Source organism: Dermochelys coriacea, chromosome 11, assembly GCF_009764565.3.
Source record: "Dermochelys coriacea isolate rDerCor1 chromosome 11, rDerCor1.pri.v4, whole genome shotgun sequence".
Taxonomy (NCBI): Eukaryota; Metazoa; Chordata; order Testudines; family Dermochelyidae; genus Dermochelys; species Dermochelys coriacea.
Window position 1 is genome coordinate 63,867,393 of NC_050078.2, and position 26,047 is coordinate 63,893,439.

Genomic DNA, 26,047 nt, shown 5'->3' on the forward strand with positions numbered 1-26,047 from the left:
GAAGGAACTCAAATGTGAAATGCAGAACTACTAACTATAGTCTGTAACCTATCATTTAAATCAGCTTCTGTACCAAATGTCTGGAGGATAGCTAATGTGATGCCAATTTTTAAAAAGGGCTCCAGAGGTGATCCTGGCAATTACAGGCCAGTAAGCCTGACTTCAGTACCAGGCAAACTGGTTGAAACAATAGTAAAGAACAAAATTATCAGACACATAGATGAACATAATTTGTCTGGAATGAGTCAACATGCCTCACCAATCTGCTAGAATTCTTTGAGGGGGTCATCAAGTATGTGGACAAGGGGATCCAGTGGTTGTAGTGTACTTAGATTTTCAGAAAGCCTTTGACAAAGTCCTTCATCAAAGGCTCTTAAGCAAAGTAAGCTGTCATGGAATAAGAGGGAAGGTCCTCTCATGGATCAGTAACTGGTTAAAAGATAGGAAACAAAGGGTAGGAATAAATGGTCAGTTTTCAGAATGGAGAGAGGTAAATAGTGGTGTCCCCCAGGGGTCTGTACTGGGATCGCTCCTATTCAACATATTCATAAATGATCTGGAAAAAGGAGTAAACAATGAGGTGGCAACATTTGCAGATGATACAAAACTTCTCAAGATAGTTAAGTCCCAGGTAGATTGCGAAGAGCTACAAAAGGGTCTCACAAAACTGGGTGACTGGGAGACAAAATGGCAGATGAAATTCAAAGCTGATAATTGCAAAGTAACACACATTGGAAAACATAATCCCAACTATACATATAAAACGATGGGGTCTAAATTAGCTGTTACCATTCAAAGAGATCTTGGAGTCAATGGGGATAGTTCTCTGAAAATATCCACTCAATGTGCAGCGGCAGTCAAAAAAGCAAGCAGAATGTTGGAAATCATTAAGAAAGGAATAGATAATAAGACAGAAAATATCATATTGCCTCTATATAAATTCATGGTATGCCCACATCTTGACTACTGCATGCAGATGTGGTCACTCCATCTCAAAAAAGATATACTGGAATTGGAAAAGATTCAGAAAAGGGCAACAAAAATTATTAGGGGTATGGAATGGCTTCCTTGTGAAGAGAGATTAATAAGACTGGGACTTTTCAGCTTGGAAAAGAGAAGACTAAGAGGGGATATGATTGAGATCTATAAAATCATAACTGGTGTGGAGAAAGTTGATAAGGAAGTGTTATTTACTCCTTCTCCTAACACAAGAACTAGGGGTCACCCAATTAAATTAATAGGCAGAAGGTTTAAAACAAACAAAAGGAAGTATTTTTTTGCACAACACACAGTCAGCCTATGGAACTCTTTGCCAGAGGATGTTGTGAAGGCCAAGACTATAACAGGGTTCAAAAAAGAACTAGATAAATTCATGGGGGATAGGTCCATCAATGGCTATTAGCCAGGATGGGCGGGGATGGTGTCTCTAACCTCTGTTTGCCAGAAGCTGGGAATGGGCAACAGGGGATGGATCATTTGATAATTATCTGTTCTGTTAATTCCCTCTGGGGCACCTGGCATTGGTCACTGTCGGAAGACAGGATACTGGGTTAGATGGCCCTTTGGTCTGACCCAGTATGGCCATTCTTATGCAGTCTAGAATCTTCCAGGTCAAGTCAGGTAATACATTCACAACATTTTCTTCATCAGATGTTGAAAAAGAATTTGATTGTGTTGAATGATTGGATCTTTTCTCTACCATTGAATTTATAGAATAGGACTACAATTTCCTGACTGGGTAAGACTGATGTACCAGGCACCCATAACCAAGATTCTTATCAATAGTTTTGAGTCTGTATTCTTTGATTTCAACCATAGAATGAAGTCATGTCTAGAGCTATCTCTCACTATGGAGACTTTGGCTGATCCTCAATCCAAATAAGACAGGCAATGGTGATAGGTTGGGGGAAACAACTGGAAGAAAAGGTGAGGATTATATCTATCACCCTCACTGAAGATGGCTATCTGCCTTTTGTAACTTGAGTTTGCTTTCTGAGGTCCAGGAATGTCCCTAGCTAGTGCTGGAGAATCAGATATCTGCAGCATCCCGGGCTGCTTCTATTCATTTGCAACTGCATGGGAGGCTGCAAATGCTTCTGTTGTTGCTACCATGATCCATGCCTTTGTTAGCCCAAGATTAGACTATTTCAGTGGGTCAAGATGAGGCTACTGTTTACTGTTTTTAAAACTATTTAGAGACTGAAGTTGGTACAGAATGCAGCTGCCATCTTGTTAACTGGGGTATCTCACCACAAGCTCATTATAGAGGGTTGCCAACTATCTACTCACATGAAACTGAATGCCCCTGCCCCTCCTCTGTAGCTGTGCCTCTTCTCTGAGGCCCTACCCCCTCTCACTCAATTCCCCCTTCCTCTGTCACTCACTCTCCCCACCCTCACTTGCTCATTTTCACCAGGCTGGCTCAGGGGGTTGAGATGCCGGAGGGGATGCGTGCTCAAAATGGGGGTGTGGGCTCTGGGGTGGGGCCAGGGATGAGGGGTTGGGGGAACAGAAGGGTGCTCTGGGCTGGGAACGAGAGGTTCAGAGGGCGGGAGGGGGATCAGAACTGGGGCAGGAGGTTGGGGCATGGGAGGGGGTCAGGGGTGCAGGCTCTGGGCAGCGCTTATCTCAGGCAGCTCCCGGAAGCAGCAGCATGTCTCCCTCCAGCTCCTATGTGGAGGCATGGCCAAGCGGCTCTGCGTGCTGTCCCGCTCACAGACACTGCCCCCGCAGCTCCTATTGGCTGTGGTTCCCAGCCAATGGGAGCTGCTAAGCTGGCACTTGGAGCGGGGACAGTGCGTGGAGCCCCTTGGCTGCCCCTATGCCTAGGAGCTGGAGAGAGGACATGTTGCTGCTTCTGGGAGCTGCGCGGAGCCACAGAAGGCAAAGAGCCTGCCTTAGTCCTGCTGGACCATCGACGGGACTTTTAGTGGCTCAGTCAGCGGTGCTGACCAGAGCCACCAGGGTCGCTTTTTGACTGGATGTTCCCATCAAAAACCGCTTTTTGAAGTGTAGGTTTTGAGCTATACAGTCATAAGTGGCTTAGGACCTGTCTGCTTGAGAAACTGCTTCTCTCTGCATGATACAACTACGGTAGAGATCAGTGGGAGCACTTTTGTGGCACACATCGGGAGCTCAAAAGATCCTTGAGATGCTTGCTTTTCCCCTTGCTCCAAAATAGCTCGAGTCTATTGACCTGTAGGGCATGCTGCAAAACCTATTTTTTCCTATTTACTCTTTAATAAATATGTTTATATATATATATATGTATATATATATATATAAAAACCCCATAACACACTATATATAAACTTCTCATTACATTTGCTACCTAACCTACTTGCAACATTTGATTATATATAATATAAATGGTTAAAATATAAATCAATTATTTGTATTACACAGTTTACAAACAAACAACATTTGTTTATAAAAATCCAATTAGTTTTAATCTTATTCAGCTTTATCCTTATTTTATGTATAGAGAAATTGGTGGTGGTGGGGCAGGGGGGATTAGAATGTGATAAAGAACAGAAGCAAACTTCAGAGGAGGGGAAAACAGAAGAGGAGGGAAGGAAGTGGGCAGAGAAGAGGCAGAGGCAAGGGCAGGCCCATACATTTAATAGAATCATTCAGATACTTCCTGGAAAGCATCCCATATCTTGGGTATTTCTGTTATGGTATATAATTCTTTCCATGGTGGCCAAGCTTATGATGTCTATTCTCCAATCTCTAATTGTTGGTCGCTTTTTGGATTTCCATGTTTATAGCACTAGTTTTTCAGCAATTATTACTGCTCTGCTGAGCCAATTTTTCATATTTATCCAGGTTCCAATTAACATCCATTAGGTTTAAAATTACATGTTTATTTTATAACAATTTTTTCCTATAAAATAAAATTGTAACTCTGTAATCGGGTTCTTCCCAAAACATATGCGTGTAGGAGCATTCTCATGGCAGATGGGTTAAATTAGTGTCTTATCAAATCACAGCAATAACATTTGTCTGACTTAGTGGCACCTGTTTTGAACAATCAGCGGGGGTTCCAATGCAGATTCCATATGATTTTCTGATGGATTAACCTTAACTGGTGGTCCAAGAAGCAGTTCAGAACACTGGCCAAAATTTGTTTCCATTGGTTTGCAGAGAATAATTGGCTCAGTTCCTCCTCCATTTCTTTATTAAGAAATCCATGTTTAATTCAAATTTGCTGGCCTTGGGTGCATATAATGTTGCTGTAGGTCTTGGTAATCTGGGTAATATTTGAAGAAATGAAATATGGATCGGGTCGGGATAACGCATGTATCAGAGCTAAACTCATGAGAGATGGCATGTGTAAAGTGGATATATTGCCATTCCTTCTTAGTTTCTAGACTGAACCTTTCTTTTAATACTTTAAAAAGGAGGAAGATATCATTTTCAGTAAATTGGCTGATGGTCAAAATCACTTTCTTAATCCAATCAGCCAAATGATGGAGTTGCTTGCTGTACAGAGTTTGAGTTACTGCAGATAGAGGCCTTGGTATATAGAAGGGGGTGATTTTTAAATTGAGTAGACATAGTACGCCAAGTATATCTGGCTGCCACACTAATTGGTAATTGCTCTTCAGGCAATTGGTAGTAGTCCGGGTGCAGCACATTGGGAAGGGGTAAAGGAGCAACCCACTTTGCTTCCATCTGGAGCCAATCCAGGGCTCTACAGCACAAGGGAATGAGCCAGTGTGCAGTTTGGCTAAGAATTATTGCCTGATGGTAAAGTTTACAGTTGGTAAATCTGAAACCACCTGCTTTGATAGGAAGCTGTAATCTGTGTGAGGAGACTCTGGGCTTGTTATTGAAAATGCCTATCTTTATCCTCCTGGCTTTTTTGGAGGATGGGATGTATAAGAATTGACAGTTGAATAGGGTGAGGTATTTCCAGTGTTCACATTGCTTGGCAGGTATATTTTCATTATATATGATGGAAATTAGCTTCTAGACTTTTTTTTTTTTAATGTATCTACATTGACATCTACATCTACATTAGAGGACCAGATAATGGGACTAATGTGAGATGAGAATCTGGCGTAACGATTCTGGGAGTGCTTGATGGCAAGAAACTGCTTGGCCAAGTGGACTTTAGGAGAAATATTTTGAGAAAATGAATGTCAAGGAAGACCCAATTTATACAGAAAACTATTATAGATTTCACTGTAGACCTAGATAAGGGAGAAATCCCAAGAGTGGGACATTACCTCTGATGCTTTCAGATCTCCTGTCATCCCACCTAGTGTTTTTTTCTTTTCCCCCCATTGTGTATCATCATATGCTTAGAATGTGATCTCTTTAGAGCAGGGACCTTCTGCCTTGCATGATGGGGCACTTTTGGGGGATTCCATGTGCTAAAGCAAGTAAATAATAACACTACTGCTACTACTCAACAATCTGTGTGGTAATGATTTGTAAAATTGCTTATCTTTTCAAAAGAAAGAGTTATAAGAAAATAACTCCTGGGACAGGGAAAGAGTATTAAGGAAGGTGAGAACAAAGGTGAGAAAATCCATATATTCCTGGAACTGCATACACAGACTCATGCTAGGAGGACGGAACTACCAGAAATAAAGAAGGAAGATCAAAAAGAAAAGCAGAAACATCTTTATTATCACCAAAGGAGCAAATCATGCACCAAAATAAAACATGCCTATTTTGGGATGCTAAAGACTGTTGGGTGAAATATGTGCTGAGAGCTTGAAAGCAAAACTTCTCTCTGATATAAACTTAGCTTGAAGGTTTTCTGACTCCTGGAGTCATAGAACAAGTACAAAGAAACAGGTTAATTTTGTGCTACCCCTTTGAAGTTATATTTATCTTAGCAAATGTTCAGCATATTGGTAGTTTATTCTGGGAATGCTGGGCAGCAGTAGGAGAGGTTAGAGCCACTTAAAAGGTACTGTATGAAACCTACAGTTTATGGTCCAGATCCTCAGCTGCTGTCTTCAGTGAAGCTATGCTAATTTACAACAGTTGAGATCTGGCTCTGTGTCTTCTTAATATATTAAATGTATCCTATAGATTTATTGTACAATATATTATGCTTTTCTTCCTTTTATATATACTGTTTTTTATATCCTTTGTTGCCCCCTCTCCCGCCCCAAACAACCAATCTGTAAAGGGAATGAAATTATGATTTATAGAAGGGTGGAGACAGACATACCTCTTACTTTCAGTGTAGTCAAACACTGCGGGATTTGGATAAATGGCGCCATCTGCTATTGTGTATGACACAGTTTACTGCATCATGAGTGTTATTTAAATGACAATCCATTCGAGGAATTGGTTTACGTGACTTTTTTTTTTAAATGAACTGTTTGCTCTCAATTTGACTCTTCTGAAAAATGTAACACAATCCAGCTATCTGGTTGGAAAGAGGGAAATGGCACTTGTGACATTTTGGGGATCACCCAGACCAGTAAGATTCTGTCACCCTGTGCCTTGTAACGCTGGGTGTCTTAATTCTATAATGCTATGGTTCAGAGCTCTGACACCAGTAGTCAGCCTACAAATATAAAGGTCTCAATCCCAGTTTCCACCAGCCTAGGTACTCCTTTCAGGGTGACCTCAACAACCTCCTCTGATCCCAAGTTTTCCTAAATCCATCTCCCCAAGTTCTTAACTACCAGACGCTTGGACTCTCTCTCTCTCTCTGGTTTGTCACCCTTTAAAAAAGGAAAAGGATTGGTGAAATCTTAGCGGATCTTAAACATAAAAAAGAAGCTTACAAGAAGTGGAAGGTTGGACATATGACCAGGGAAGAGTATAAAAATATTGCTCGGGCATGTAGGAAAGATATCAGGAGGGCCAAATCGCACCTGGAGCTGCAGCTAGCAAGAGATGTCAAGAGTAACAAGAAGGGTTTCTTCAGGTATGTTGGCAACAAGAAGAAAGCCAAGGAAAGTGTGGGCCCCTTACTGAATGAGGGAGGCAAGCTAGTGACAGAGGATGTGGAAAAAGCTAATGTACTCAATGCTTTTTTTGCCTCTGTTTTCACTAACAAGGTCAGCTCCCAGACTGCTGTGCTGGGCATCACAAAATGGGGAAGAGATGGCCAGTCCTCTGTAGAGATAGAGGTGGTTAGGGACTATTTAGAAAAGCTGGACGTGCACAAGTCCATGGGGCCGGACGAATTGCATCCGAGAGTGCTGAGGGAATTGGCGGCTGTGATTGCAGAGCCCTTGGCCATTATCTTTGAAAACTCGTGGCGAACGGGGGAAGTCCCGGATGACTGGAAAAAGGCTAATGTAGTGCCCATCTTTAAAAAAGGGAAGAAGGAGGATCCTGGGAACTACAGGCCAGTCAGCCTCACCTCAGTCCCTGGAAAAATCATGGAGCAGGTCCTCAAAGAATCAATCCTGAAGCACTTAGAGGAGAGGAAAGTGATCAGGAACAGTCAGCATGGATTCACCAAGGGAAGGTCATGCCTGACTAATCTAATCGCCTTTTATGATGAGATTACTGGTTCTGTGGATGAAGGGAAAGCAGTGGATGTATTGTTTCTTGACTTTAGCAAAGCTTTTGACACGGTCTCCCACAGCATTCTTGTCAGCAAGTTAAGGAAGTATGGGCTGGATGAATGCACTATAAGGTGGGTAGAAAGCTGGCTAGATTGTCGGGCTCAACGGGTAGTGATCAATGGCTCCATGTCTAGTTGGCAGCCGGTGTCAAGTGGAGTGCCCCAGGGGTCGGTCCTGGGGCCCGTTTTGTTCAATATCTTCATAAATGATCTGGAGGATGGTGTGGATTGCACTCTCAGCAAATTTGCGGATGATACTAAACTGGGAGGAGTGGTAGATACGCTGGAGGGGAGGGATAGGATACAGAAGGACCTAGACAAATTGGAAGATTGGGCCAAAAGAAATCTAATGAGGTTCAATAAGGATAAGTGCAGGGTCCTGCACTTAGGATGGAAGAATCCAATGCACCGCTACAGACTAGGGACCGAATGGCTCGGCAGCAGTTCTGCGGAAAAGGACCTAGGGGTGACAGTGGACGAGAAGCTGGATATGAGTCAGCAGTGTGCCCTTGTTGCCAAGAAGGCCAATGGCATTTTGGGATGTATAAGTAGGGGCATAGCGAGCAGATCGAGGGACGTGATCGTTCCCCTCTATTCGACACTGGTGAGGCCTCATCTGGAGTACTGTGTCCAGTTTTGGGCCCCACACTACAAGAAGGATGTGGATAAATTGGAAAGAGTACAGCGAAGGGCAACAAAAATGATTAGGGGTCTAGAGCACATGACTTATGAGGAGAGGCTGAGGGAGCTGGGATTGTTTAGTCTGCAGAAGAGAAGAATGAGGGGGGATTTGATAGCTGCTTTCAACTACCTGAAAGGGGGTTTCAAAGAGGATGGCTCTAGACTGTTCTCAATGGTAGCAGATGACAGAACGAGGAGTAATGGTCTCAAGTTGCAATGGGGGAGGTTTAGATTGGATATTAGGAAAAACTTTTTCACTAAGAGGGTGGTGAAACACTGGAATGCGTTACCTAGGGAGGTGGTAGAATCTCCTTCCTTAGAGGTTTTTAAGGTCAGGCTTGACAAAGCCCTGGCTAGGATGATTTAACTGGGACTTGGTCCTGCTTTGAGCAGGGGGTTGGACTAGATGACCTTCTGGGGTCCCTTCCAACCCTGATATTCTATGATTCTATGATTCTATGATTCTATGGAAGTGAAAGCTATCCAGAAAATGAGGACCAGCATCATAGAGTATGTCTACACAACAATTAAACAGCCCTGCAGCCCAAGTCCCTTGAGCCTGAGTCAGCTAGCATGGGCCAGCTGCATGTTTTTAATTGCAGTGTAGACCTACCCTGTGATGCTGGCCCTCAGTTTCTGGATAGTCTTCACTTCAAATCCTCTTCCTTTTTAAACAATGTTTACAAATGCTCCCCCCCCCCAAGCCACTTAAACGATGGTAGTTCATGGTTACACTGAGTGAGCAAACTCCCTCTTTTCTTAGTTTTCCAAGACTGGGCTTTTCTTTTTAGTTGTAGTGTCTTTCTATTAATTTAATGGTCCACCATTGTCTTTCCCTAGGTTGTACAATGTTAGGTGCTTGCAGTTAATTTCGTGTAAAATGGGAGATGACACTCTCTGCCTGATTACTTCACTCCATGTTGTGAGGTGATGCTGCTGTTGCATGCTAGTTACAATTACAATTGTATACATATATAGATACACATGCATACATCTGTAACCATAACCTGTATACATGTCTCCTAATGAGCAAGTTCAAAACATTACAAGCTTTCATAAAAGACCTTACTTGACATATATTTCTACACAATAACATTGCATACAACCCTTTGATTCAATTGCTTATTCTCTGGGGTTCAGATCCTGTTTTCTCCTTGGGGTGGTTGGCCCCTGATTCAGCTTCCAAGATTCAGCTTCCAAGCACTGCGGAGTCTGGCTGGGTCAACTACAAGGAGGAAACAGGTCAGTTTAAAACTACCTACCCAATGTAAGTGTTTGCCCTTTCAACAGCAGTGCGTGGTCCTCTTCTAACTCTCCATTTAATGTTTAGAACAGAAAGTGAGAGTTGAATTGAATGTGACCAGTGGGCCACAACTGCTGCTGGAGGCAGCTAGGGAATAGAACAGGGGAACAGGACTGTGAAGAGTCCAGGAAATCTAAGAAAAAGTTGAATTCATCAAATATATTGGCAGGTCCAATAGGAGTATGCTATATGAAACATACTATATAGTATGATATACCGTAGTTAGGAAGTTAAGTACTAGAACAAATTACCTAGGGAGGTTATTGAATCTCCATCATTGGAGGTTTTAAAGAACAGTCCGAGATGATCTAGACAATACCTAGTCCTGCCTCAGAGCAGAGGATTGGACTAGATGACCTATCAAGGTTCCTTCTGGTCTTCTAGGATTTCTATGACATCAGACCTTCCAAGAACACTGTTATGCCCTGTAGACTACAGACACTAAGACAGCATCTGAATATTTCCTTTATACACTTGGCCTCTTTGGTGTAGAAAGGATTCTGGGGCAGGCTGGGGAGGTGTCAGAGCAGGAGGTGCAAAGAACAGAGCACAAGTTACTCCAGAAATCCAGGTCAGCAGAATACTTGTTGGGGAGCTATTAGCCAGCAGTGCAAGTTAGAGCAGCCTCAGAGCTGTTCTATCTTGCATTAAAGCCAGCTCAGAATCTGGCAGTCTCCAAGGTTGGAAGTTAGAAAAGTGGTGGGAAAACCTCCCATCATTCTCAGTTGCACCAGGTGTTGCTCTGGTGCATCTTGGGGCCTTACCCAATAATTATAAATTATCTTCACTCTACATGGTCAAATACCTTCTACATATTGAATGAACACCCAGCATCAAGGATCTAGCATATGCCCAAAACTGAATAAGCTACAAATACGATATTGTCAATAGTATGTCTTCTCTACAGAAACTTGATCTGATCTAAATACATTAATTCAGTTCCCAAAAACTTACTTAAGGTTGACCAGCAGTGCCATGTCTGCTTCCATAAAGTTAAATGCAGCTATATTTAAACCTCTGAAAAACTGGAAGTACAGTTATCAAGGTTCCTTCCCCACTCTGAACTCTAGGGTACAGATGTGGGGACCTGCATGAAAACCTCCTAAGATTACTTTTACCAGCTTAAGTTAAAACTTCTCCAGGGTACAAACTATTTTACCTTTTGCACTTGGACTTTCGCTGCCACCACCAAACATCTAACCGGTTTTATTTTATTAGGAAAGAGCCCGTTTGGAAACATCTTTCCCCCCAAAATCCTCACCAAAACCTTGCACCCCCCCTTCCTGGGAAAGGTTTGATAAAAATTCTCACCAATTTGCATAGATGACCACAGACCCAAACTCTTGGATCTTAAGAACAATGAAAAAGCATTCAGTTTCTTAAAAGAAGAATTTTAATAGAAGAAAAAGTAAAAAGAATCATCTCTGTAAAATCAGGATGGTAAATACCTTACACGGTAATTAGATTCAAAACATAGAGAATCCCTCTAGGCAAAACCTTAAGTTACAAAAAGACACAAAGACAGGAATATCCATTCCATTCAGCACAGCTTATTTTCTCAGCCATTTAAACAAACAAAATCTAACGCATATCTAGCTAGATTACTTACTAAATTCTAAGACTCCATTCCTGTTCTGTCCCTGGCAAAAGCATCACACAGACAGACTCAGACCCTTTGTTTCTCCCCCCCACAGCTTTAAAAGTATCTTGTCTCCTCATTGGTCATTTTGGTCAGGTGCCAGCGAGGTTATCCTAGCTTCTTAACCCTTTACAGGTGAAAGAGTTTTTTCTCTGGCCAAGAGGGATTTTAAAGGTGTTTATCCTTCCCTTTATATTTATGACAACAGTGAAGGTACACACTAGTCCTTCTCTGCAACATTAACGCTGCTCCCTGGAGCTGGCAAGAGAGTTGAGCACCTGACAGGAAGCACAAGAAATCTTCTTTAGGACACCTCATAGTCACCAGCTTTGCCCTCTTCCTGGCCCCTCCATATTCCCTGTAGGCCTAGAGGGACATAAGGAGGGGACAGGGCTGTCCCTAGCTATTCTGGGGCCCTATGCAGCCCCCCCCGTGGGAGGTGTGTTTGGGGCCCCACGCCTCCACCCAGGGCAGGGGCTGGTCCCAGGCCTCTGTGGAGGGGTGGGGCTGGTTTGGGTGGCAGGGGGGAACCACCCCCCAGCACTCACTGGTGGCGTGGCTGGGGCCAGGTTTCTGTACTTCCTGCCGCTGGTGAGTGCAGGCGTGGCCCTGTTGCAGTTCTCAGGGGCAGGAAGAGGCAGGGTTGGTGCAGAGCAGGGGCGGAGCAGAGCAGGGCCGGGGCTTTGAGGAAGGGTGGGGGCGGGGCTGGGGCAGAACAGGGGCCCTGGGGAAGTGGTAGGGCAGGGGCTGGAGCAGCATGCAGCTGCACAGGGCAACAGGAAATGTGGTGTCCCAAATTTCCTGGTGCCCTACGGAGCTGCATACTTTGCATACGGTTAAGGACGGCCCTAGGAGGGGAAGGAAGGTGATAATTCATGTGCTGTAAGGAACACATGGAGGCAGCAAGGGGGAATGGAGGGAAGCCCTAAACTCCACGCTCCACTTGGGCACTAATGAAAGAGGGAACAGGCTTTGCTCAACCCTCTGCAGCACAGAGGATTTCAGAGGTGTGAAATGATGTGTTCATTTTAATGAGAGGTTCTCAGACGACTCAGAACATCCCTGGAGATGAATACATTCTGACACAATAGCTCTGAGAGGTGTGAACTGACTCATTCATCTCAGTGGGCGTTCTCTTCCTCCCTTTCCCTAAATCCATCCCAGCTCCTGTTGTGGAATACCAATTTTAAGACAATCTTGCTATGCATGTGGGTTTTAGAGCAACTTGAATGCTAAAATCAGCTTCTTATTCAGGAGGCCATATCTGAGGAACTCATTGTCCAAGTTACTCCAAACTGGCAGAAAGAAGTGTACCCCACTACTGTTGTGGCATATACTACTGAAGATATTCTCACTATGTATGCAGATGTTAGAGCGATTTGAAAGTTTTAAAAAAATCATAAGATGGGGGTGGCTGTACATCAGGAACCCCTTCACCAAATGACCCAAAATTTGTATTTCAAACACTATCTCATCCCCTGTCATGACATGCCAGTTTTCAAGACAATCTCTTGTGGATGTGGATTTTAGATCATTTTTTAAGTTAAAAGAAGCTTATAACATAGGGGCGGAGGAGTTGTATATCAGTAAGCCCTTGACCAAATAACTCCAGATATTCACTGCAGACTCTACCCAGCCCCTTTTGTGGCATACCAGTTTTCAAGATATGCATGTTATTGTCTGTGCACTTTGATTAGTCACATCTGCTCCTTATTGGAGGACTGTATCTGTGGAAGGCCTTGAGCAAATTATCCCAATTTTCACCACTACCTCTACCCAGGACCCTAATGTGACAAAGCAATATTATGGTGAGATGGTAGTGCCACCACAGTTAAGCTTGCATCAGGATTTCCATTTTAATAGGGGTGAAAAAGAACTTCTGTCTTTTCAGCTGTTGTATCATTTTTAATTGTTTTTTTGTAGTTCACCTTTTCATTTTTTTTATAGCAGCTTGTGTGGGAGAGGAGGAGAGTCTCATTTGAGGTTTGCTATGACTGTTCTAAAAAGGGTTGTATGACTAAAAGTTTCTAATAATAATAACAATAATACTTAGCTTGTATATAGATCTCATTGCGCTTTACAGAGGATGGGGAAGTAAAATTGATTTGGATTGGTTATGTGAAAAGTCATGACAGAAAGATACTATGTAAAAATAGCTCAACTTGTATAAATTTTAATTTCTTAAATGATTTCTTTTCTTTCTGTCTGGGAAATAAATCCTTCAGGGTTTCATCATTTTAAGCTCCATTCAATGATGGGCAGATCTGAAGGGGTGTCGTGGGGGTGTTGTTATGCTGCAAGATATTAATGACTGCCATCAAGTGGGTCTTTGCTTTATAGACCATATCAGATCTGGTTAAAACTGATGGTTGTGCTAAACACTCTTTTTCAGACTAAATGGAAACAGCAATGAAGTCCCCTTTGCATAGTTGTGGCTGGAAACAATAGAAGTCACAGATGAGAAGCTAAACTGTGTGGTTTGAGAGATTCCATCACTGTACATGCAGGGGCTAGCGGATTGTTTTTGGCAACCTGTATGTGTGTGTGAGATCATGCATTTAGCTGTGACACTCTGAGTAAGTTTCCCAGACCTGAAGAAGAGCTTGTAAACTCAAAAGCTGGTCTCTCTCTCACCAACAGAAGTTGGTCTAATAAAAGGTATTACCTCACCCACCTTGTCTCTGAGTGTGGAGGAGGCAGAAAGCCAAAAGAGCAAGCAGGGAGTGAGAGAGGCAGTTACTGTGTGTGGCCTTGAGAGAGAGCAGTGCGACAGAGCTCTTTCGGGGCATGGAACTTGCATGAGGCTTGGGAACAGTGAACAAAACTTCCTGCTGTTGGTTGTTCCTGTTGTGTTCAGGGAAACAGGACTTTGTGTACATTCTTTGTAAGTAAACAGGATTGCACCAAAAAGTATACCTGACTTGTATTATTAATGTCTCCTCTTAAGAGAAACAAGGCCACAAGTTTTGGCCAACTGGTTGGGCCAAAGGGGCAACAGCAGTCATTTGATTTTTGAGTATCTGATGAATCCTTCAGACCCCTTTTCCAAGGAACTACAATACTTTGTGGGGTGAACTTGGATTGGTGTGAACTCTTGGTTTATGTAGATTGGATGAATTATTGTAAAAAGTTCAAAATTTGTTTTCAATGTTTATTTTTCATGATAAACATAAGCTACTGTTTTGACTGATAACAATATCCTGGAACTACTTTAGTCCATCTTATGACATTTCTTAAAATAGGGCTATTATGGATGCATTTCCTGATGCTCAGAGGATAGAGAGTCATTCATAAATTCCAGACAGGCAATCCAGAAATTTCAGCCCACGCACAAGAAACCATTTCTCAAGAAACTATTCTGTCCCAATAATTATCTTAAAATATAAAGCATAGAGCAAACTTTCTGCTATTTTCCACAGCTTCTAAGGACTACCACAAAACAAAACAAAAAAGAAAACATTTCTTAAAAAATCAAAAACTTATTTGCATGTTTAGAAAAGAACTTGTAAGAATTATAACCATACCAATAATAGTAGTTACATATTTTTTTCACAAAATAGCTCTCAAAGTGCTTTACAAAGGAAGGCAAGTGTCATTAGCCCCTTCATATAGATGGGGAAACTGAGGCAGAGAGGTAAAGTTACTTGTTCAAGGTCACATAGCAGGTCAGTGGCAGAACCAGGAACAGAGCCTAGATCTCCTGATCTCAGACCAGTGCATTATCCACTGAACAACAGTTCAATTTTTGAAGCTATTATATTTTGGAGAAAAACCACTGTCCCAAACTGATTTCACCACTAGAATAACCTATTTTAGTTAGCTGAATTAAAAAAAAAAATTCCCAATTCATCTGTCCTGCCAACCTTTGTTTTTTTCTCCTAATGCAACTAAAATTTTCATTAGTCAGTATCAGGATTAATCTATATCTTCTCTGTCGATCTCAGCTTTGGGAATATGATCTGTCTTTTTAAAAACAAACCAAACAAACAACCTCTAACTATTTCTGCCTGATCAGGTGAAAGTTGTGAAATATAAAGGGATTTATAAAAAAATTCTTAAAGCACGCTTTATTTTTTTTTTTTTTAAAGTAAATATATCATGTTAGGCTCCCCTCCAAAGATATTTCCCCTCCCCGGTGAGTGTCATGTTATGTCCATTAATTTCAGTGTATTGTACAATGATGAACATTTGACTATTGATCAAATTGTATTCCATCTTCAATTATTTAATTTAACTAATCATTGGCCACATATACATACAGGCTGTTTGCTATACTTTGGGTCTGGTCCTGCAGTCCTTTCTCAAACATAACGCCCATTGACATTCTTGAGTATTTTGCCTGGGTAAGGACTGCAGTACTGGGGCCTTTATCTGTATTCCAGGACACTGAACGCTTTTCATTCCAAACAGTTGCTGCATGTGTGGCTTTCTTGTCTTCAGTAAGTATGTAATTTTCAAAAAAAGATTAATATATTTCTGCCATGTTCATCCACTGCCAGCTGAAGATATTTTATGCTCTTCTTGTTCACCCATCCTTCCAGTGTCTGAATATTTTTAAGGGAAATATTAAACATTCTAGTTCTCCCACTGACTTGCTATGTAGTCTTATGCAAATCACTTAACTGTCCTGTGCCTCATTTTCCCCTTCTATAAAATAGAGATGATGATGCTTACTCACCTTTGGAAAGTGCTTTCAGATCCTTGGAGAAAAAAATGCTATTATATTATTATTCTTCATTAAATTATCCAACCTTTTAAAAGTACATTGCACGAAGCACTGCATCCTTGCTCAGACAGTACTTCCATAGAAGTATCTTTCTTTGGCCCTGAACTTTAAAGTTGTTCCGCATGTACCTTTGTAATGGCCCAGAGATCCACTGAAGTCAATTAGCTGGGTACATGGGTGCAGGAAACAACTTGATTTGAGGCCTTTCCTGGTATATTTTTTGTGACTGAGGACTAGAACTGGTCTGAAATGCAATTTACAGAAGTGATATGTTTTGCTACTTCTAGTCAACATCCACAGCTCTGCATCAGGATTTAGGGAGCCCAGGGACAGGGAGCCTGGAAGCCCTAGTCCCAGGGTAAGCCCCATGGTGGTCAGACCCTGAAACTGCAGATCCTGGGAATCCCAGCAGTGGCTCAGTGAAGCTGATAGTCTTGTCTTGTCACCATTGCAGATCACAGACAAGAATGTCAGTTTCACATTTTGTTTTTGGAAACGCCATGATCCAGTGTTTCTGCAAATGAAATGTTCACTTTGCCAAGAATTTTTAGCAAAAGTTGGTTTCATTGCAAGGAGGAAAGAACCGAGGTTACACAAATCTGAAATTCTGAAACTTGAGTGGGCTTGGCTCATAGATTCCCAGGGCAGAAGGGACCATTGTGATCCTCCATCCTGACCACCTACATGGCTTAAGCCATGCAACGTCCTAAAAATTCCTAAGCGAGTAGAAGGAACATTGCTGTTTACACCGCAGGATAAGAAGATGGCCCATTGCATTTCATGCAATAAGCAGAAGTTGGAGTCCACTTTGATTCTTAGTCCAGCGTTCAGCCTTTCGCCAAGCAACCAGTACACGCCTGCCGTGAGCCACTGGCAAGAGGCAGGCGGGCAGCGCTCTGGGGAGCCCAGGCAGAGGTGCCTAGGTTGGGGGAGGGGGGCTGCCCCTCTGCCCCCCCCGTGCAGCAGGGCTCGAGGAGGTTTGAGGGGCAGGGGCTCGGCGCGCTCTGCCGCATCCCTCCGCCGTCGCCGCCGCCGCTGCATTTGCACGGAAGAAGCACGCGCCCCACCCGCCTCGTCAGCCAGCCCGCCCCAGGGCCAACTCTCGCGCGCTCCCTCTTCCCCACCTCTGCGCCTGACACCCTCCCGGTGTCACTCTTCCCGGTGCGTGCGTGCGCGCGCGCGGCCGGCGACCGTTGCAGGCCTGTGTGGAGGGGGGGCGGGGCTCGCGCCGCCACCCGGCCAGGCGAAGGCGTGAGTGGAGGCTGCGGGCGCGCGCGCCAGCGATGGAGGGAGGGGGCGGGAGTCGCGCGCGCGCGCGCGCCCAGACAGCAGCGACAGCCCTTAGCAGCCAAGCGGCCAGGAGGGAGCCAGACGGGCTGGTGCCGCGGTGGAAACTGCAGCTGGGACCTGTGGGGCGGGGGTGCCGCGCCCTCCCTCCCTCGCCAGAGACCCCGCCGCCCCTTCCCGGGGGCAGTATGAGGCCGGCGGCGCGGCTGTGATCCCCGCCGCAGAGGGGCAGCCCCGTCCCCGGCTCCTTCGCAGCGGCCGCCCCAGTCCCCGTGAGAGCGGTGCCCCGGGAGCTATGAGCCATGAAGCCTCCTGGCAGCAGCGCCCGGCGGCAGCCCCTCTCCGGCCGCAGCCTCCCCGAAGCCGCCTCCTGCCTGAGGCTCCGGCCGCCGAGCCGCCTGCACCTGCTGCTGGGGCTGCTGCTCCTCTCCGGCCCCGCCTGGCCCCGGCCCTGGGGGGCTGCTGCAGCCACCGGTGGGTAGAGGGCTGCCCTTGGCGCTGGCGGCGCGCCGCCCCCGGCGCCGGGGACACGGGTGGGGTGTGTGTGTAAGAGAGCTGGCCATCGGTGTGCGTGAGAGACAGGTGTGTGGGTGTGCAAGAGAGATCTGGCCCATCCATCCATTTCACCCACCCCAATAATCGTCCGTGCCAGTCTGTTTCCTGCCTTTAATAGTCATTGTCCTAACTCCACATATGACATTGTCATAGCTCCAAATGTGGGGTGTGTATCCATTTTTGTGCATTTTAAAAAGACCACGCAGTAATGGGTTAAATCCCTCTTTAAATCCTCTTTTCATTGCGGAGGGAAGGATATGTATAAAATGCATTGATGAAGCAGAGACCAAAAAAAAAAAAACGTTTGGGAGGGTATTTTGTGATGTTTGTAGGAAGAACATATCTGCACGTACAATGTGTTTTCGAAGGGTTGGTTTCCTTTGAGCTGCGTTTAAATGAAATGCCGAATGCTGGATACAATTGTTTTCAAGATGCCATTATTATTATTATAACTGCTATTATATTGCTTGCCACATTGATTGATACCAGATACCTTGAAAATGAACAGAAAGGAAATGGGGGGGTGGGGGGGGGGTTGAGCAGGAAAGCCCTGGAATGCTGCCTGCTGGAAGTGCTCTTGGCATTCTCAAAGTTACAGGAATAGGGAAAATTAGCCATTATGTAAAGTGAATCGATTAACATTCAGTGCACATGAACTCGGGACTCAAGTTGTCTTAGGAATGTGGGGTGTGTGCCCCGCAGTTTCACAGATGTATGCATGGTTCACTACAGCATAGTGTGTCTGCGTGCGGCCAGGAGAGAGAAGTGTAAGGGATGGCTGCATGTCCATTAAGAGACTTCCCCTCCGCCCCCAAGATGAAAGGCTTTAAAATACTCATCATCGAGATTGCATGTGAAAATATACATGAATTTTAAATAATACATGAAAAACGTTTAAAGTGTAAAAAGAAATCAAACATACTGCATTAATGAGCAGCCTATTATTTCTGTTTAAGCAAATAATACACTGGAATACAGCAAAACATATCTCTAGCTTCATTTTATGGAAAGAGACACATTCTGCACTTTAGTTTATGGCAGGCTATCTTTTTTCCTTAGCTCTGCATTGGAATGAAACTGCAGGAGGAATAGCAGGAGCACTGGCAGATAAAGAGAATACATTTCTACAGATAAACAGCAGTAGGAGTAAGAATAACAATGAGAGCAATGAAATTCAGAAAGAAATCACGCTGCCTTCAAGACTGGTCTATTATATCAACAGAGACTCTGAAAGCCCTTACCATATCCTGGACACTAGGGCAAGACACCAGCAGAAACACAACAAGGTAGGAACAAGAGACTTGATGTACAGTAGCTTAAAAGTAATAGTATCTGTTGTGGAACTGTATTACCGGTACTTTAGAGTATTTATTTAGCAGGACACCGAGATTTCAGAAGTTATTGCACCACTTTTAGAAGTGAAAGAAAAAAAAACATACTTCCACTTTTTTAAAAAAAGAATAATTGTGGAAATTTAAAGACAGGCCGGAATTGAAATTCTAGATCCAAACCACTTATCCTGGTATAAGGGAAGTTGTGGAATTGGATCATAATTCAGCAATTTTTTGGCCTATAATCCCAATATAGATCACATTGGTTTGACTTAATCTGAATTGTGATACTGTAAGCAGCAAAATACTCTTTAAAATTGTGCTAGATTACTCAAGTGTTCGTGGCCCTTGCCTTGTTTTTAAACATGAGACCATTTAACTCAAAGTGTTGCTAAATGAACTAAATTCTGGTTTCCTGCTAATGCGTGCACAGTAACAATAATTATAAAAGTTGCCAGTTTTCAAAATCTTTAGTCAGGAACTGAACACTTTGCTTGATGTTGTTTCAGTAAATGACTATGAATTTGTTAATATTTTGACATGTATTGTGTAACATTTTATAGCTGGAGGTAATTTTGAGCTAATTATAAATATCATTTGGGCCTCCTCATTTAAAATTATTCTGAGTCTCTAATTATGGTTTAATGAGGAGGGAGGTGCTTACTAGGTAATTCAGCACTGAAAGTCAAGATCCTGGCAGGTGTTGATGGATACTCGTAGGATTTCTAGCAATATTCTAGGGTACTGTAGAAAAGTGAGTCCATTGCTGGAATTCTGTTTAGTTAGCCTCATTTTCCTGCTATGCTACTTGCAGAGATGACATCACAGTATCTCACAGGACTGAAATGTCATTCTCCAAAGTGTGGACTTATGGGGTTGTGGTGTATGGGTGTGTGTGGGGGGAAGTGAGGGAGGGAGGGAGAGGAAGTTTGAAGTATTTCACAGAATGATAAATGATAGGGAATAATATGGCATGTTTCCCAAAAGGAGTGGGAGCACTAGCACATACAAAAATATTTCATCTACACCTTTCTTTGATGCTAGATTCTGAATAATTTCCAGAGGTATCTACATTTATCCATTTGTCCAGCTCCTCTTTAAGAAAATTATTATATAAACAAAATTTAGTCAAGCTCTTTGTATTGTAATTGTTGCCTATCTTTGACTTGATTTTCTGCTTTTCTAGATTTCTATAGAAATCTATTTCCTTTGTGTAGTTGGTCATTAGAAATTCTTTATTCTCTCTCCTTAGTATCTTCTAAATTTACTAAGGATGGTCTTGCTCTTTTCTCTTGTGACTTCTTGCAGAAAGGGAAAAGTTAAGGAGGAAAATCAGGGTGGTGCAATATGGGGAGTAAAGTGTTTGCAGGCCTGCACAAAGGTTTGGGGATGTAGGTCTGGGAATAATGTAGATGATCTGAGATTTGAGGGGAAATTGGGATACCTACACATCCAGCCGCTCTACCAGTCTCTCCTTGTGTTACTTCTCCATTTTTTTTTTATTTTATTTTTTAAAGGAGTTTTGATGCCATTCCCTACCTCCCTGTGCCTTAGTCTCCACCTCAGGTTTATGTGGAACAGTGCTTCTCAAACTGTGGGTCAGGACCCCAAAGTGGGTTGTGACCCGATTTTAATGAGGTGTCCAGGGCTGGCATTAGACTTACTGGGGCTTGGGTCAGAAGCTGAAGTCCAAGCCCCACCGCCCCAGGTCGAAGCCAAAGCCTAAGGGCTTCACCCCTGGGCAGCTGGGCTTAGGCTTTGGCTTCAGCTCTGAGTGGTGGGGCTCAGGTTACAGGCCCCTCACCTGGCGCTAAAGCCCTTGAGCTTTGCCCCTCCGCCTTGGGTGGTGGGGCTTGGGAGGGCTCAAGCTTCAGTCCCCCCCTTCCTGGGGTCATGTAGTAAGTTTTGTTGTCAGAAGGGGGTCGCGATGCAGTGAAGTTTGAGAATCCCTGGTGTAGAAACTGTTGTTGGAGCAGAACTCTGCAGGAGTTAATGCTGATCTTGTTAGCATTAATTTCAATGGGTATGCTCAGGGCTGAGTACTGTGTAGAGTGGCTCTCATTTCCACTCAGCTGTGCCCCCTTAACCTGACTAGCTCCACTATGCAATATCCTTACCAAGGAGTTTCTGTAAGCTTGAAGGTCAAGCAGAACATGTCTTGTTGGCTCTCTTCCTCGAAGGGTTTTTGCCCTTTTGGAGCTGAACTTCCACTGCTTTGATCTTTTTAACATAGCAAAGGGATTGACTGTGCTTTCACTGGATTCTCCCTTGTGAATTGTGTTATGTTTAAATTGCTCATCTGCACTTCCAAAGTACTGACAGTTCCAGCCTAGCTTATATTTTGGACCTTGTCCCATACCTGTCCTCTTCTTTTCATTTACTCCACCAAGAATTCCTCCCTCAACATTTTGTTTGTTTCCTCCTCCTGTGTATATGTATCATGGAGGACAGCACAAAAATGCACTAAAAATGCATAATCTCCCAATCACAGTTTGCCAAGATACTACCCTTACCACATGAAATGAGTGGGTTTTTTTTTATCCTTTCCCAAATATTATAATGACAAATAAGCAAGTTATATGCACCTTTGGATTTCCCACTGCATTCTGTTTTTTATATGTCTGTTTTGTTTTGGAAGGTCTTCTGGTCAGGAGTTGCCTTTTATGAATTATTGTAAAGAGCTGATCACATTGTAAGTGCTAAAAAAAAATTAATAATTTTCAAAATCAGTCAACAAGAGATCTATTTTTAGGATTGATAATTTAGGTGTAAATAACGAGGGGGCAAACATAACAGCCTTTTAAAAATGTGCTAGTTAGTTAAGAAAATAAATATTTGATATTTTATGCATTTTAATCAGATGTCTGACCCCAAATCTTGTTTTGTGAGCATTGTTTTATTGCAACTTTTATATGTAATTGGTACTGAAGTGCCTAGAAATGAAGGGCCTAATCCTGTAAGACCTCTGTGCAGCTGCCATTGAGGTTAATGGGAATGGGAGCTTCCCATATGGTTGGTTGTGGGATTGGGACTGAATGCCTACTAAATGCTGAATCACTATGTAAAGCTTATGGATGTATGAGTGTGTATAATGGGAGAGGTGTATGTAGGAGGAGAAATAGAGCAATGCAGAAAAGTTTTTAAAATAGCATTTTTTTTCTTTTAAAATCTATTCCTGATTTTTACAAGATGATGATTTTGGAAGATTTATATGAATTAAAGAGATACTGTCAAGATAAAAAATAATGACAGGTTTCAGAGTAGCAGCCATGTTAGTCTGTATTCGCAAAAAGAAAAGGAGTACTTGTGGCACCTTAGAGACTAACAAATTTATTAGAGCATAAGCTTTCGTGAGCTACAGCTCACTTCATCGGGTGCATCCGATGAAAGCTTATGCTCTAATAAATTTGTTAGTCTCTAAGGTGCCACAAGTACTCCTTTTCTTTTTATAAAAAATAAAGGGTCATATTCTCTTCCCAATTATATTGGTGTAACCCAGTTGCAATAATTGGGATCACTCTGGTGTAACTAAGAGTAGAATATGGTCCAGTATATTTTTAAAGTCCTTACTGGTAACACTTGTGACAGTACTGATTATTTAAAAACTCTTTCTGCTGTTTTGATGTATTTGTCTAGTCAGTTTTCATTTTCTGGTTCTTTTCTGTAGTGCTTGGGTTGCGAATGCTGCTGGGGAATGTCTAACAAAAAAGAAATCTATAAAACTGAAATTCAAAGTATTTTCATTAAAACATTTCCTATAGAGATTAAATTGTGGGGACTTAAATGTATCTTTGGTGTCTCGATCATTTGTCAACATCCATTTGTATGAAAAGCTGTGTTTCATAAACACATGTCTTATGAACAACAAAATAACTACAGTATACTAAATATTTATGAATAGATGATTACATAAAACACAGTGAGGGATTGAGTGGATCATGAAGATTAGTAATGGGATATAGTACAGAGCTTTTAATCTTTGTCTTCAGTACAAATAAGACCTAGGACATTGGTGACTGTCATTACCTTCTGACACTTGTGCAGTTGTTTTATGTATAATGAGCTGGTGGTTTCTTTTAATTCTTGTATTTTTGTGTGGTGGATGCATGACCACTGTTATCATGTCATCTATGTTATCACTGTAATTTAGTCCCTGACCCAAAGAGTTTACAATCCATCTTAAATTTTTTTATAGTAAATGAACAATCAAGACCTGATTCTGCCTGGGGCTTTCGCTTTCTACTGTAATACAAGTAATTAAACAGACAAAAAAAAAAGAATCAACCTGATACATCAAGTCATGACTGAGGCACAGCCACAGTGCAGTGCGTGGACTCGCACTGTGCATGCTGTACATGTTCTGTGGCTAGAAGACTTTAGTCTCCACTGCTGCAACCCTGGTCATGTACAGAAGTGTTATAGCCATTTAAAAATATTTTTAAAAATTGAAAACTTACCATACTGAATTTTTTTTTTAAAGGTAGCCTTTTGCAGATCTGATTGTCTTCTCAGGTACACAAACAGTTTGTGTACCTTTTAAATCTGTTTGCCATCTATTCTATGTGCATACACAAGCATCTTACACTACTTAGGCTTTGTAACCCCCCAGTGATTTTCCTGTTTATCATCTGTTCATTGAAAGGCCACCATAATTAGGTCAAAATAGTCCAAATTATCAGTAAGGCCTCCCAATCTTTTTTATCTTCTGATCTTCCACATTTTTCTCTGATCCTAGACAGAAACCCATTGTCACTATCTTTTTGGCTAGATGAAAGCTTGAATTTCTAAGTTAAAGACAGTGCAGCGCTGAATGTCAAATGTATTTCTCCTTCAGCAACAAGTAGAATATTTTAAAACATTTTGGTACCTGAATGCTTCTTTGGCTCCATGGCTGAGAAGCTTACCAGGCTAGCAAACTATTTTATTTCTGAAAAATCACCAAATATATAATAGAAGATGTTCTTGGTTGGGATAATAGCACACCTGTACTGCATTATAAAGTATTTAGATTCACCTTCACCTTTTGGTATTATCCCAGAAAGATGCATGCAAGTGTAATGTTTTAGAGACATTAAAATATTCCTATTTTATTTGAAAGAAAATCAAATTTTCCTGGGGAGGGAGTATTTAAAATAGGGATTAAGCGTCAGTACTTTGGCTTCTATTCCCCCCCCCCCATGCCACTAACTGACCTTGGGACGCTATGTACGTCAGTTTCTTTATCTATACATTGAGCATAATTCCTCCTTACCGGGGTATTATGAAGTTTATTAATGTGGAGTGCTTTGAGATCATAGGGTGAAAGGCAGCATATAAATTCTTCTTTTCCCCCACTGTTGTTTATTAATATATTTGTTGCATCATCTTAAGTTAAGGCAACATAGAGAAACCTTCACTCATAATAGTGAGAAGTTACTCATCTGAGTAGTTCAGTTGAAGTCAGTAGGATTACTTCTGTATAAGGAGGCGTTTACCATCTGGGTCTTAAATTTATAAATCATTGGGCAGGGATTGTATGTTTCTATAGCACCTGGGCCCTGACACTAATTAAGTCTTTGGGCACCTTGTCAATACCGATGAACAGTAATTTCCCATGCATCACTATTTAAAACATTACCATTCGTAAGAAGATGCTGGGTACAGAAGATAAACTTTTATGTGAAAAGTAAGCAGGAGCAGATGAAACGCTAAGGAAGCAAGTCTTCATGCAAATAAAATGAGTTCCAGTTGAAATAACTCCTCAGAAATCCTTTAGAAAACTGTGCTCCTCAGAAAAGACTGTGTAGTATCATCTCACCATAAGATACTATGTCTCTGTTTTCTACTTATATAGTCAGGCCTGCTTCTTTTCACGCCTGATATGTCAATTAAATCTTTCCCTAATTTACCTGCCATTGGATTGAAAATGATCTTGTACAATATAAACACTATTCAAAAAACAAAGAAACAAATTAGGTTGCAGTGACTTTCAAGAATATAAGGTATGTGTTTTTTAAAAAAATATTTCCCAAACAAACCAAAATCCTCAAATATTAGAGTTAAGGTTGCCCTTCTCAAACACAGCATCTATCCTGAGTTTTAAAACAGAGTTTTATAACTTGTTTCATACATACTTTACTGCACTAACGAAGGAGCTTTGGATTTTTATTTTTTAATGTAAGCGTCCTAATTAATTTCATGATCTGTCATGTGAAGTTTGTTTGTACATATGTAAGTTTGTAAGCTTTACATGTATGGCACTTGGCCTAGTTTACATTACAAACTTGTGTCATTATAACTATGTAGTTCAGGGGTTGTAGAAAATCCACACCCCTGAGCGACGCAGTTATAGTGATCAAACTCCTGGTGTAGACAGAGCTATGTTGATGGGAGGGCTTTTCCTGTCGACATACCTACCACGTCTTGGGAAGGTGGAGTACTTAATGCTGATGGGAAGAGCTCTCTTGTTGGGATAGGTAGCACCTTCACTAAGCGCTACAGCAGTGCAGCTGTACTATTGCAGCACTGTAAGTGTAGACAAGCCCTTGAAGAATTGGCTGGCACGTGGTAGGGCCTGATTATGAGAAGTACTGAGAACCATCTGCAGAGTACTGAGTGCACTCAGCGCTTTGCATGAGTGGGACCTTAATGATCCTGTGACGTTACCCATATTTCTAGGAAGAAATATGGGGTGTATGATATGCATATGGCATAACTAAGATACCTTATATGAGCCATCTTGCATAAAATGTATCATTGGAAAGGTTATGATTTACTGACTGTGATTATCCAATTTGTATGCATGTATCATTTCTGTGTCTAAAGTTAGGAATATTGACTATGTAACAATTACAATTGTGTGTGTATTTGCGAGACGCCCACCAGACAACCGGCGATCACAGCCTTGGTGGGCCATTAGGAAGAAACAATAAGACTGAAGATATTAATTTCTCTCCTTCCTGAGAGGCTTCCTGGCACGTAGATGTGACACTACCAA

The 26,047-nt window shown here is 42.3% G+C and overlaps 1 protein-coding gene and 1 long non-coding RNA gene across 10 annotated transcripts in view; both read left to right on the forward strand.

Moving 5' to 3' along the window:
* The first annotated feature begins 2,700 nt into the window (after positions 1 to 2,700).
* LOC122458188 lies at positions 2,701 to 10,565 on the forward strand. The gene is made up of 3 exons (XR_006278094.1): positions 2,701 to 6,717; positions 8,525 to 8,528; positions 8,704 to 10,565. It is a non-coding gene; the product is annotated as an uncharacterized LOC122458188 (long non-coding RNA).
* Positions 10,566 to 17,189: 6,624 nt separating this feature from the next.
* ADAM23 (ADAM metallopeptidase domain 23) overlaps positions 17,190 to 26,047 on the forward strand; it is a 179,673-nt gene continuing 170,815 nt past the window's right edge. For 6 of the 9 annotated variants that reach the window (XR_005295655.2, XM_043505640.1, XM_038422245.2 and 3 more), the window contains exons 1-2: positions 17,191 to 17,659; positions 18,800 to 19,026. Coding sequence is in view for 7 of the 9 variants with exons in the window: in XM_043505640.1 (XP_043361575.1) it covers positions 17,488 to 17,659; positions 18,800 to 19,026 (399 nt within the window). In the remaining 2 variants the exon portion in view is untranslated. Of the gene's footprint in view, positions 17,660 to 18,799; positions 19,027 to 26,047 lie in introns of all 9 variants that reach the window. The other 3 variants (XM_043505643.1, XR_005295656.2, XM_038422247.2) reach the window with 3 other exon arrangements.